The sequence below is a fragment of the Trichomonas vaginalis genome, chromosome I (genome assembly GCF_026262505.1).
Source record: "Trichomonas vaginalis G3 chromosome I, whole genome shotgun sequence".
NCBI lineage: Eukaryota > Parabasalia > Trichomonadida > Trichomonadidae > Trichomonas > Trichomonas vaginalis.
The window spans coordinates 8,476,867-8,489,648 of record NC_067203.1 but is presented as its reverse complement, the minus strand read 5'-3'; the positions used below and the strand labels follow the sequence as shown (position 1 = coordinate 8,489,648).

The 12,782-nt window shown below is 34.2% G+C and overlaps 7 protein-coding genes and 1 pseudogene across 8 annotated transcripts, besides 1 other annotated feature; 5 read left to right on the top strand and 3 right to left on the bottom strand.

Moving 5' to 3' along the window:
* Positions 1-12,782: part of a mobile genetic element that runs on past both edges of the window.
* TVAGG3_0952430 (protein of unknown function, DUF4107 family) lies at positions 248-760 on the bottom strand (the record flags this gene model as incomplete). The annotated part of the gene is made up of 1 exon (XM_001309919.1): positions 248-760. One exon carries the CDS (start codon positions 758-760, stop codon positions 248-250), a length of 513 nt encoding a protein of 170 aa, XP_001309920.1.
* TVAGG3_0952420 (uncharacterized protein) lies at positions 2,769-3,170 on the bottom strand (the record flags this gene model as incomplete). The annotated part of the gene is made up of 1 exon (XM_051253299.1): positions 2,769-3,170. One exon carries the CDS (start codon positions 3,168-3,170, stop codon positions 2,769-2,771), a length of 402 nt encoding a protein of 133 aa, XP_051078873.1.
* On the bottom strand, positions 4,033-4,809 carry TVAGG3_0952410 (uncharacterized protein; the record flags this gene model as incomplete). Its single annotated transcript, XM_051253298.1, has 1 exon — positions 4,033-4,809. The coding sequence occupies one exon, from the start codon at positions 4,807-4,809 to the stop codon at positions 4,033-4,035; it is 777 nt and encodes a 258-aa protein (XP_051078872.1).
* TVAGG3_0952400 (organellar and viral DNA polymerase type B) lies at positions 4,827-5,642 on the top strand (the record flags this gene model as incomplete). The annotated part of the gene is made up of 1 exon (XM_051253297.1): positions 4,827-5,642. A coding segment is annotated over one exon (816 nt), but the record flags the coding sequence as incomplete, so codon positions are not given.
* TVAGG3_0952390 lies at positions 6,862-8,027 on the top strand (annotated as a pseudogene). The gene has a single exon. A coding segment is annotated over exon 1 (1,166 nt).
* Positions 8,825-9,376, top strand: TVAGG3_0952380 (integrase core domain containing protein family; the record flags this gene model as incomplete). Its single annotated transcript, XM_051253296.1, has 1 exon — positions 8,825-9,376. The coding sequence occupies one exon, from the start codon at positions 8,825-8,827 to the stop codon at positions 9,374-9,376; it is 552 nt and encodes a 183-aa protein (XP_051078870.1).
* Positions 9,613-10,437, top strand: TVAGG3_0952370 (organellar and viral DNA polymerase type B; the record flags this gene model as incomplete). The annotated part of the gene is made up of 1 exon (XM_051253295.1): positions 9,613-10,437. A coding segment is annotated over one exon (825 nt), but the record flags the coding sequence as incomplete, so codon positions are not given.
* TVAGG3_0952360 (organellar and viral DNA polymerase type B) lies at positions 10,564-10,974 on the top strand (the record flags this gene model as incomplete). Its single annotated transcript, XM_051253294.1, has 1 exon — positions 10,564-10,974. One exon carries the CDS (start codon positions 10,564-10,566, stop codon positions 10,972-10,974), a length of 411 nt encoding a protein of 136 aa, XP_051078868.1.

Here is a 12,782-nt window from a genome sequence, read left to right as displayed (position 1 = left end):
TCGTCATCGTATGGTTTAATGATATAACTATTTCTATCTTTATACACAGTCAATGAAAAGTCAACTGGTCTCGGATGTATTTGAAAGAACATGTTATGCTCAGGAAGGAAGAATAAATGTTTAAATGTATGTTTGTTATACTGTGGAATTCGAATGAGTTGCTTTTGTTCTGTCATTACATCCAAATAAAAATTTTCAGTAAAAATAAAACTAACGTTAAAAATTTCTCATAACATAAACGTTCTCATTACTTTATAACTCTCTTCCTTGGTTTCTTTTTAGTTGCTTTCTTCACGTCTGTCTCCAACTTGACTGTCTTTCTTCTTCGTCCGTAATGATACCAGTTACTTCCACCAGTCAATGGGTCAAATGGTCTTTCGTAAGGGTTTCCATACATTCCATAGGGACCATACGGAAGAACTACTGGTGGAGGAAGAGTTCCATCGACTCTATTTAAATGCATTGTTTCACCTTTCATCTGGTCATTAAAGTCTTTTGCATGTTTTGCAAACTCATCGTCCTTTCCTAAAGCATTTTCTGACTCAGTCGCAACCAAATTGGATGCTTTATTTATGAGCCCTATTTTATTTAATCTTAACTTCTTTGCAACCCAGCCTCCAATCTTTCCTTTATTTGCATCTAATGTCTTCGAAACTCTTCCTCCACTCATTTTATTTACTGCGTCATAAGCTCCAAGTGCTTTTGCTCCAAATGCTAATGCTTTTGTTCCCATTGCGCCTAAAGCTGCCCAAGCTACCATTTACACCATATTAAAATCATCTCTCTTCAATATTATCTCATAAAAGTTCTCTTTACTGGAGAAAGTCAATGAAACATAAACATTCTCACGGACTTCGTCCTCGCCGCGTTGCGGCTTCATAAACTTCTTTCTTATCTCATCTATACGCTTCAAAATGTCTGAACAATTGCTAACATCTTCTACAACAGTTATTTCATCATGAATGACCTTTAAAAACAAGCTCATTTAATATGCTATTAAAATCATCTCAATAATGAGTCCATCCTTTCCATCTTTAGGTAACACAACATCTTTCATTGAAGAAGGTTCGACAAGTCTTATGTTAAACTTACTGACAAAGTTTGTTATACTATAATGCTTCGGTGGCGAATACATGTAGTTTGAAAGACATAATATAGATTCTTCAGCAAATTCACTTATACTGGATTTTATAACAATGTTCTCACGAGACCAAATACCACCAATTGACAATCTTGTAAGCAATCCTGCTGAACCTTCTACTGTAAACGTCGATGGTAACATTCCACGAAGGTCATCTATTGACATCGTTGAGTCACTGAATTTAAATATTTTCTTAAAGCAATCGTCATTATCTAACCATGCAATAGCTTTGAAGTTTTCATTCGAATATACATCTGCTTCATTAAATGTAAAACCTGACTTCTTTGCAGAGACGACTTTAAAATCTATTGAGTTTGTTTCAAAATTATACGCTATGGTAACTTCTGAAGGTAATGGGTGTCCTTCCGCAGTCAGTTGTTCTCTCACTACCGTTTGAAGCTTTGTGTTAAAAACTTTCATGTCATCTCCTGTGTCTAGGTTCACATACACAGCAACAGGAAAACTATCTTGCTTCTTTGTTTCATCATTATATCTCAAAACATTAAAGTTCTTCAATAATATTGTCCTTCCTGCTGGAATACTTCTAACTTGTCTTATTTCAATAGCTTTCTCACCTCCTACATACTCTACCCAGTGTCTTGGATATTCATAAGTATACTGACTTTCTTGAATTTTGGTTGGTTTCATCATAACGTGTTCATAGTATATCTTTATACTCTTGTCAGTTAGACTCGGTGCTATGTTCTGAATATTTCTGACTTGCATTTTTAATGAAAATAAAATGAAGCATTTAATACATGACGTAGATGAAGACATGAATGAAACTACAGACAAACTTAACTCTTCTCTCATTCTTCCTTTCAGTAAGGACTATGAGTTCTGTTCAAATGGTGTTTATTTCTATTGTGGAAAGATGGGGTCAGGTAAGACATTTAACCTCATTCGTCATATACTCATAACAGAGCGTTTAGGTCAAGATTCATATTATGACCAAATCATTATATCAGCAACTTCAGACTCTATGGACTCAACAGCGAAAACATTTATGTCAAAAGTTCAAGCCTCTGTCGTTAAAGTTCCAGACAGTGAACTCATTGAATTTCTTCAACGTTACATTCGACGTAAGAGGAAATATTATGTCATCGTTGAATTTATACAGTCAGGAATGCAAAAGACTTCAGAAGAGATGGAAAGAATTATTGACAAACACCACTTACGTCAATACTCAGGAGTTTACGATATGAAACGACTGACAAACTACATTCTATCAAAACTTTCAAAATACCCCTTCAAAAAATATCCATCAAACACTTTATTAGTTTGTGATGATTTCGCTGGTAAAGGTTTAGTGTCAAAGCCTGACTACACCATTAGCTAACATCATTACTAAAGTCAGACATTACCACTTAACTGTAGCAATACTTATGCAAACATGGAGGTTTTTAGCTTTAAACATAAAACGTCTCATAACTGACTTCGTTATCTTTCAAGGTTTCTCACGCTATGATATTGAACTCATTTGGAAACAGTCAGGTATAACATTACCTTTTGAAGAAATTTGGGAAGCATATAAGTCTCTCATCTCTCCTCGTTCATACCTTGAGATTCATATCATGACTAATACCATTAAAGTCAAAAATATTCCATGGGAACGACCAACATTGTTTTAAAGTTTAACCTTCAATTGACTGATGGTAAACAAATTCCATGCATCTCTGTCGCCATTTCTGTTAATATTTTTGCTGTCATTCATATCATCCACTTCTCCATCCGTTAGCTTTTGAGGATATGCGTTAGAATAGCTGTTCTTAAATGAAGGCTTTTCACCTTTGAGAGCATAAACTCTATAACTTTCTGCATACTTTATGTTTGAACCTCCTGAGCCATCATTGACATAAATTTTTATAGGCTTCCACCCTTTGTTCATGTTCCTGCTTCTTCCCTTAGCTCTTTTGTTCAGTAGTTCTACATCTTTATACACAGCACCTGTCTCAGTGAATTCAACAATATTTTCATTCGTTAGCTTTACATTCAAACCCTTGTCGAGTATATTGTTCATTTCATACATATAAAAGGTTTTTATTCTATATGAAATGAGAAGCAAATCCATCTTAGCTGGTGCCGTTAATGTTCCAATTGAACCAACATCAAATGTTGACTCACGAACGACAAACAATATGTCATAAAGAACTATAGTTCAGAGTGTTTGAAAGAAAAAGAACCAGAGCTGAAATCCGTGAATTTAAACTCAGCTTCAAACGCTAACGCTACATCAGATGTTAAGTTAGAGTATCCACCACTGGACCAAATTCTTTCAAGAGAAGCCAACGACAACCCTTACACAAATGTTCAAACAAATCCTTCAGATAACGTAGACCATTACCTTCTTCAGTTATACCAAACAATTTTACTCAAAGACGATAAGAAGCTTTTGATAAATCTTATAAGTAAGAACCAAATAATTCTAACAAAGGAGGACCTTGAAAATGTTATATCACGAATAACAGGGAAACAATGTGTCATTGACTATCTCGACCCTGAAATCGAATGCTGTGGTCAAACGCCACCATTCATGAAAATAGGTAACATCCGCATCATTGAAACAGGAACTACAGGAGTTGAGTTTAAGTATAAATATTCGAATGAATATACAAAACTTTCAACAGAATATAACTTTGCTTGAAATATGTTTTAGTAAATTAAAGCAATTTGTAATATCTATCCAAAACTTCTTCAACAGTATCGAACTCATCTTCATAATGCAAACCTAATCTTATTGACTTGGTGCAGTTTTCACTAACACATATATAGCGCTTTGCGCTCGGCGCCTTTGACGCCTTTTTCTGTTCTCTTGACTGACATAACTAACTCATTTGTTTCATCAAACAGCAACAACCAAAGTTCATGACCTAATACATAACATTCATACTTTATATTTTTAGCTCTGAGTTCTCTTGTAAGCTGTTGCATTTAATATTTTCTAAAAAGTCAACTTCAACAGTCATTCGCACTGGTGCCTTCAGTTCTACAGGCTCGCCCTGAAAGTCAACTAGTCTGAATTGCATGTCTTTCAAATTATGAGGACTAATGCGAACCCATTTACCTAAATGAGTTGCTATGACAGGAACGTTTGGAATGAACATTGAATTGACTGCATAACAGAAGGATTTATATTCTACTGAACCTTTACTATTAACTCCTGAAATACCTGTGACATTAGCTATTTTAGACTCAATGTATAAACAATTACCATAACATACGTATGGAACAGATTTCATCTCAATCGTTTTGTCAATACTTTTCAAAGGAAATGTCATATGGTATGCTCCCAAAAGAAGTTGTACTCTATGACTCATTCTTGGTATCTTAAACTCCTTCGCATAACTGAACTTCAAAACTCCTGCAATAAGTTTAACATTCATTAAGTTTTCTTCGTTATCCTTGTTTATTGTAGTATTTATGAGAGCATTTAACACTCCAGCTAATGTTTCCATCTTATATTCTACATTATTGTGAAATCTTATTTCGTGCTTCTTTCCATCTATTTCAAGCTCCATGAAATCTGTTTCATCTGTTATAACGAATGAAGCGATAGTATTGAAGTCAACAACTCTGAATGCAAGTGGCTCATTCTGTAGACCTAAGTTTGTTTGTAGCTTTACTGTCCCGTATTCGTTTGGGTCTGTACTTTGCAAATAGAACAACATTTTATTCTCATTAAAATATGAGTATAGCTGCATATGCGTATGAAGCTGACAGAGCTAAACGTTTATATTTTGGTCAATACTCTCTCACACTTACTGACAAATATATTGTTATCAGTGATGGAAATACCGAGAAATACATAACATGGAAGGACTATGAAAAGTTTGACCCTATTTTAACTCCATGTACAATGCCATTCATTGTAAATGGTGAAGTTGTCATGAAGAACGACACAACAGTATATAAGTCTGTTCATGAAGCGTTAGAATATATGTTGAATTATAATCCCGAAAGATTTGACCCAAGCACTACACCATGTGCAATGCCTTTTATTAAGGACGGTGAAATCGTAAGAGTTCCGGATTCAACGGTTTATACTGCTGTTCAAAACAGTTTACAAAACATTTTAGCGAATATCTTTAATTCAGAAACTACAGAAATAAAATTACCATATATAACAGATGCTAAAGAAATTAAATCAAAAACGACAACATTATTTACGTCACTTAATGATTTAATGACTTATATCATTAATATTCCTGCACCAACTACAGCATTTGATCCAAACTCGACGGTTTGCAGTGTACCTTTCATTAAGGATGCTTCATTAATTACTTTAAGGGATTCGACAGTTAATGAATCATTAAAGGCGTCATTAATGAAAATCATTGATTTTAACTCATTCACGAATACATATAATTCATTCATTAATGTTTCATATGCTTCTAAAGAAGGTGAGCCAAAAACTATCGATAAAGCGGTGTATGAAATAAAAGCATCAACGACGAAATTGAATTCGTTAACTTTTGACGGTGATAGTTTCGTTAATGACATAACATCGGGGAAAACAATTTTAACGAAAGAATATTTAAAATCTCATGTTAGTGAGTTCGTTGAAATTGAAAAAGAAGGTGGAATTAAGTTCGATCCACTGAATTTCATTTTCAGCTTAGCGAATGCGGGTGTTAGTTTCGCTGAATGGACAACTATACAGAGTGAAATAAATGCAATATGGACGTTTTTGGGGTCAAAAGCGGGAATGGGTGAGCTTGTAAATGCTGCAAGAACATTAGGTGAAACAGGAAATTTTGTAGATGGTTTTAAAAGACTTGTTTCAAATGTTTTAACAAACACAAAGAAATTATTTAGATATACCATACATAACGGACGGATTTTCGAACAGGTAGCAACAAACCCTCCGGTTATGGCTGCGTTGATGATGGTTAGAGATATAAAACCACGTAACGACGGGAACGAAGAACATGAACAACAGAGCCCAACGGGCTCAGAGCCACATAGTGGCGAGGATACTGGTCGGGTTATTCAAGACATTAAAAACGTGTATCCTGAAGTTATTGATTTATTTAGAGGAGTTAATGATTCAATTTCAAAACATTCTATAACCCTCGATGAAGAGAATAAATTAACAGATTATATATTCGTCATTATTGCAGAACTAATGAAGAGAATAAATGAAAAAGGAATTGGTGATATCATTAATGTCAGCGATGTAATGATGAAAAGAAATTTTGACTCATTATTTACAAAACCGAAAACAGAATATAGTCTTTATGACGTAATTACCGAATTAATGAAAAAGATTAATGATAATAAGAGTTCTGGCGGAAGAGTTGAATTAGAAGTGAATGATGTTAATGAGAAATTAGCCGAAAAAGCAGATAAAAACCACGTTCATTATATAACTTCAGACGAACAGATTATAACGGACTACCATGGATATTTAACACGAAGTGATGAAGCGAAGACAAAAAATGTTAATGAAAGAAGATATAAATACATTCGTGCTAAAGGTTATGACATAAGCTGTACTGTACAGTATGATGTAGCTAAAGCACCAGAAGCATTTGGTTATACCGGTGAAATTTATGCCTCTACTTTCAATGTTAACGGTGTATTAGTTGAACCAAGATTTACTTTGAGAGTTAAGTCAAAAATAACGTTTGAAGATGCTATTAAAAGTAAAGCTGACAAAGTTGAACTCGAAGCAATGAACAAAGTTTTGAAATCTCATAAACACAACATCTCCGATATAAATGAACTTCAAACTTCTTTAGACAGTAAAGCCGACAAGAACCATACACATAAATCCTTCACTACTGTTAGAGCAGACGACATAATATTGAACTATACCCTTGGTTCAAGTGCACCTTTAGAGAATCCAAGTACAAGCGTAAAAGATACACTAAACTCCTTAAATAACAAATGTATGAATATCGAAGGTCATGTCAGAAACTTTGAAACACATGAACTACCAGCAATGTTAGATAAAAAAGCAGATAAGAACCATACACATGATTTCTTCACAACTGTTGGTATAGAAAGTATTGAAGGAACGGTTGAAGGAACTGGTGGGGATGCATTATATTGGAAACCTCCTAACTTTCCACAAGGTTTAACATCGGAGGAAAACATAACGACGATGAAATACATTAGATGTAGAAATGTTTATGTCATGGAGGATGAAAATAATGTTAAATTCACTGCTCAAGATTTATATGATAAGAAAGCTGACAAGAACCATACACATAAATCCTTCACTACTGTTAGAGCAGACGACATAATATTGAACTTTGACCTTGGTTCAAGTGCACCTTTAGAGAATCCAAGTACAAGCGTAAAAGATACTCTTAACAGTTTAGATAAGAGTTGCAGGAATATCGATGATCATGCCAGAAACTTTGAAGCACATGAACTACCAACAATGTTAGATAAGAAAGCCGACAAAACTTATGTGGATGCAGAACTAACAAAGAAATTTTCGAAACCAGATACAATGACATTTACAACAGAAATTATAAATGGTGAACCAGCAACTCCATTTGAATTTGTTAGAGGTCTTCAACCAGATACTTTTGAATTTTTCTTGGATAATTCTATTGAACTAACATTACATTATAAAAGTGGAACAAATGCAACATTTCATCCGGGAGATACATTCCAAATGGTATTTAATGACATAAGTTCTTTAGAATATGTTTATAGAGCTATGAGCATATATGATTTAATATATCCTATAGGAGCTGTTTATACGTCTATGAATCCAATAAATCCAAACACTTTATTTGGTGGTAGATGGTATGAAATAGTTGACAGTTTTCCATTCTACACTAATACGCAGTCAATGAAGATGGGAGGTTCAAAGAAAATAGGTATTGAAAACCTTCCTTCACATATGCATAGGTTCAGTGGAAGAACATCTGTGGAAGGAAACCATTCACATTCAATAACAAAAAGAGGTTATACAAATCTTGCAGCGGGTTCGGATAGACAGGGAATGCATAGATATGATATCACAACTGACCCAGTAGATTCAAGCACAGGTATTTTCTGTGGAACGCAGGAAATCATACACATGTTGTAGCTGGTATTACAGACCCAGCAGGTAATGGAAAAGATTATATGCCTCCTTATATAACAATGCACGCTTGGATACGAGTTGGTTAAAATCTTTAACTTTACATAAATGAGCTTGAAAGAAGTATTCGAACAACATCCATGGAGGTCATTTAAGAAGTTCAATGAAGCTGCAAAGAGTCGGGATTTACTAACAGAGCTGAAGTGAAAAGGTTCTTTGACAAAAATGTTGTACATCAAACAAAAATAAACCCTTACGACTACTTTTTACCAATTTACTCCAACACTCCTGACGCATACCAATTTGACACTCTCATTCAAAGCAGAAAATGTGGTCATAAACCATTCCTCATCTTCATAAATGTTAACACTCGTAAAGCTTTTGCGTATATAATGAGAAATAAAGGAACTCGTGAAGTGTTAAGAGTTTTACAAAAGTTTGTAGCAGAACATAGCCCAAGTACTTTAACATCAGACCAGGATTCAGCATACCTCAGCAATGAAATCACAGAATTTCTCATTAAGCATAACATAACTCACTACACTACTGAAGACCATAACCATAACATACTCGGTATCATTAACCGCTTCATAAGGACTCTCAGAGATTTAAATCAAGAGCGAGACTTTACCGAAGAAACAATGAAACATTTTCTCGAAGTATATAATTCCTCAACACATTCTACAACAGGCCATACACCAAATTCAATGACACAACAACAAGAAGAAAAGTATATACAAAAGAAACGAAGCCAAACACAAAATATCAGAAATTCAACACAATTTACCCTCATTCCTGGTACAAAAGTTCGTGTAGTTCTTGACGACAAACCGTTGACAAAGAAACGTTTAAGGTTAAGTCGAAATTATTATATCGTAGACTCTACGCAAGGTAATGGATATCTTATAAAAGCTGCTGACGACTCCATAGCATTTTACCCTCGACATAAATTAGTCGAAAGTAGTAATGGCGAACTTGCTGAAACCATTGACGAAGCAAAGCGAGGAGTGGTTATTGAAATACTTGGTTACAACACAAACAATGACACTTATAAAGTAAGATATGAAGGAGGCGTTGAAGATGTTATACCATCTAAGAACTTGAGAGAGTCGAAGCCAACACATCTGGGACCATTAGAGCGGGAGTACTGGAAAGACAAAAATATGCCAGAAAGAATAAGAAAATTCTTCTAAACTTTTTCATTAGATGTAAATCAGACATGAATGAGAACAGTCATGTATTATTAATGGTACCATTTATTTTTGTCATAAACTTTATTTATGTTAGAATGTTAGATCTAACACGTTTTCTAACCACTTTTCTAACATGGTCTAAAACTCTCGAAAATCATGAATTTTTGACATTTCCTTATGAAAGAAAAATAACGCTAATTTTTTCTAAGAAAAATTTTTATTTTGTATGTAAAGATATGATTTCAACAATAGGTTCTACAACACTTCAAGCCGCGAACGGCGGGACTCTGTCCACAACAACTTCACCAAACTCTTTAGTTATGAATCCTACGTCAATGTTAGTAGAGATGAAAAACTTCATTCCTTCTTCATTTACTTTCGAAACAGAAATACAAAGAATTAAGCAAGAACTTTTAACATCTAATTTAAACTGTAGTGCGAAAGATGAAACAAATGAACAGTATCTTTATGAAATGCAGGACATTATTGACCATTTACCCAAATTGCCTGAAATTCAGCAACAAAAACTCACTATTCCTGAATTCGATGAAATAGAAGTGAAACCAACTGACTCAGTAGAAATAAAGAAGTTCATACGAAAGGTAAACTATGAGTTTCTAGGATATCATTGCAACCATAAAGTTATGGACAAAGATTGCGACATGGTATATAAGAACATCTCTGACATATATAAATCTGGGGAGTTTAAGGCATTCGACAACTTTGTTTCATTAGTTGCTGAATGTGTATGGCAGATAAGAGATAAAGATAAAAGATGTAAAATATGGAATGGACAAATAAAACCAACAGCTTTTGAGTTAAAGAAAACCATTGACGCTTTAGTTGTTTTAGCAGGTAAGGTTTCAGAATATAACGCAAAAATGAATCCGCAATGTTCTAAATGTAAAGCAGCAATGAGAAAATATAACTACTCCGTCAAAGAGATAGAAAGAATGCGAAACGACTATGCTGACTTAAAGAAAGAAATGACAAACATTGAGTTTGAAACAGTTGGAAAGATAGACAATGACACCAAAGTGGTTAGAATAGGTGATTTAAACGTAAGATACTCAAAGAAATACAACAAATATTCTTTGTCAGACATTATATCTCCATCTGGAAAGAGACCGCAGGACTGGGTTAGAATTGCTTCAACTCAGAAAATTTTGACAAGAAATCCTGAGCTTATGATATCAGTAAAATTCTATGGAACTGCAGCATATCTTATAGACAAAAGTCTTATACCAATAGTTTTGTTATGGATTGACCCAGTTGTTGGATATAACTTCATAACATATGGTTCATTCGATACGGAACGTTGCAGTGAAGGCTTACTTTACATCGTTCAGAAACCGAAGGACTTCAACACAAAAAGATATAAGATAGGAAGGACATATAATATAACTCTAAGATATGACAGTACAGTCAATAGAGTCAAGGTTGTGTTAGTTAATGATATGAGAGCTGCTGAAACAGAACTACTTGAAAAGTTTGAGAAAATGTATGGTGCTCCCATAAAAGGTAAAGAAACGTTTGAAGTAGATGAGATAGATAAAGCTATAAAATTATTTGACGAAGTTGCTGAAAAATACATGTAAAGCGTTTATTTTTGGTCTTTTGTGAAAATTCATGAAATTTGGTCAAAGCTTCCACGAGAGAAAAGATTCCTCATTCGCTAAGGATTCCAAAAATGAAAAAATCATTGATTTCGGCTGAGAAAAACAGCAAAAACCCTTCTTCCACGGGAACAAAGAAATAAAGAAGAAATAAAGAAGAAATAAAGTAAATTTTTTATTTATTCCCGTGGAAGATAGAGCACTTTTATGACACTTTTTATTCACGACAAACAAGACAAATAAAGAAAATAAGAAAATACGGCGCTGTCGCGGTTCGAACCACAGACCTTGACCCCTCCATAACACCACCTTAGACCACTGTGCTACGTAGCCTGTCGACATAAGATTTTTATAAATTGCATATTTGACGTTAAATTTATTTCCATCTGGCTTCCCACTGCATAGATATTCATACGTGTTTGTAAGACATTCATTAAACTTCTTTTCTATTGCATCTAATCTTGCGTTATTTTTTTCAATAACTTGTCTGTATTCTTCATCATCTCCAGCAGTGTTTGGTCTTCACGTTTAAAATATTCATTGTTAACCAATTTTTTATCTACAAATTTTATTAGTGTTTGATTCACTTCGTTATGATAACGGTCATATTCTTTCAATACGTAAGTGAAGACAAAATGCGTCGTACCTTCAATCTTAAAGCTTAAAGAACTTTCAACACAGTTTTGAGGGTCTGTCAGTGCGTCAATGAGATAGTATTCGAAGTCAGTCAATAATCTTTTTAAAGTCATTTCATACAGGATAAAATTTAATGTTGTGAAGAAATAGTGTTTATCTCAGAAAAAATAAAGTTAGTTTTTATTTTATTTATTTTTTATCCTGTATGTAAAGACAGATATGTCAACATTAGAGAACACAACAACTGCTATCGTTCATGAAGCCATAAATGAAGAATACGAATACATACAGTATAACAAACAATTGAGACTCATTCGTTCAGTCAAAGATGATATGTATCAAATGCAAAGTATTTTGACAGCATGTTTTGCTCCAGATACTAAGCTTCCTAAAGACTGGTTTAGGAACCAAAGCACACAAGAACTTTTGAGCGAAGCACAGCGAGACATACTTTTTTCTGAAAACAGTGAAGAACAGCGAGTAGGTAAAAAATCCCAGTCGCCAAAACTCTATGAAAACCGTGAAAAATTGCCAAACGGCTTGAGAGGATATTATGTTCATAGACTTCTCGTAAATAATGTGGCACAATGGGCTTCAGCTCGCTATTCATGGTATGTTTGTAAACTTCTTGACGAAATTCACAGACAAGAACGCGAAGATATGGAAAAGAAACTTCATGCAAAAGATGAAGTCATTGAATCCAAAGACAAAAGCATACAGAAAAGAATACCACGTTCAGTACCAAAAGGAAAGGAAAAGAGTTATAAGTATATGATTTATACTGAAGAGTTGGAAAATGAAGAAGATAAAGATATGGTTATGTTGCATTTAGTCAGAAGAAACAACAAGAGCTTTTACGACTTATTTTTGAATAACTGAAGGTGCTACCATGTTACCATGTGCTACCAGGTCATTTAACTTCTCTGAAAAAGTGTGACAACATGACATTTTGACAACAACACAGGAGGAAGGTAGTTATGAATTATTTTTGAAGAACTGAAGGTGCTACCATGTTACCATGTGCTACCAGGTCATTTAACTTCTCTGAAAAAGTGTGACAACATGACATTTTGACAACAACACAGGAGGAAGGTAGTTATGAATTATTTTTGAAGAACTGAAGGTGCTACCATGTTACCATGTGCTACCAGGTC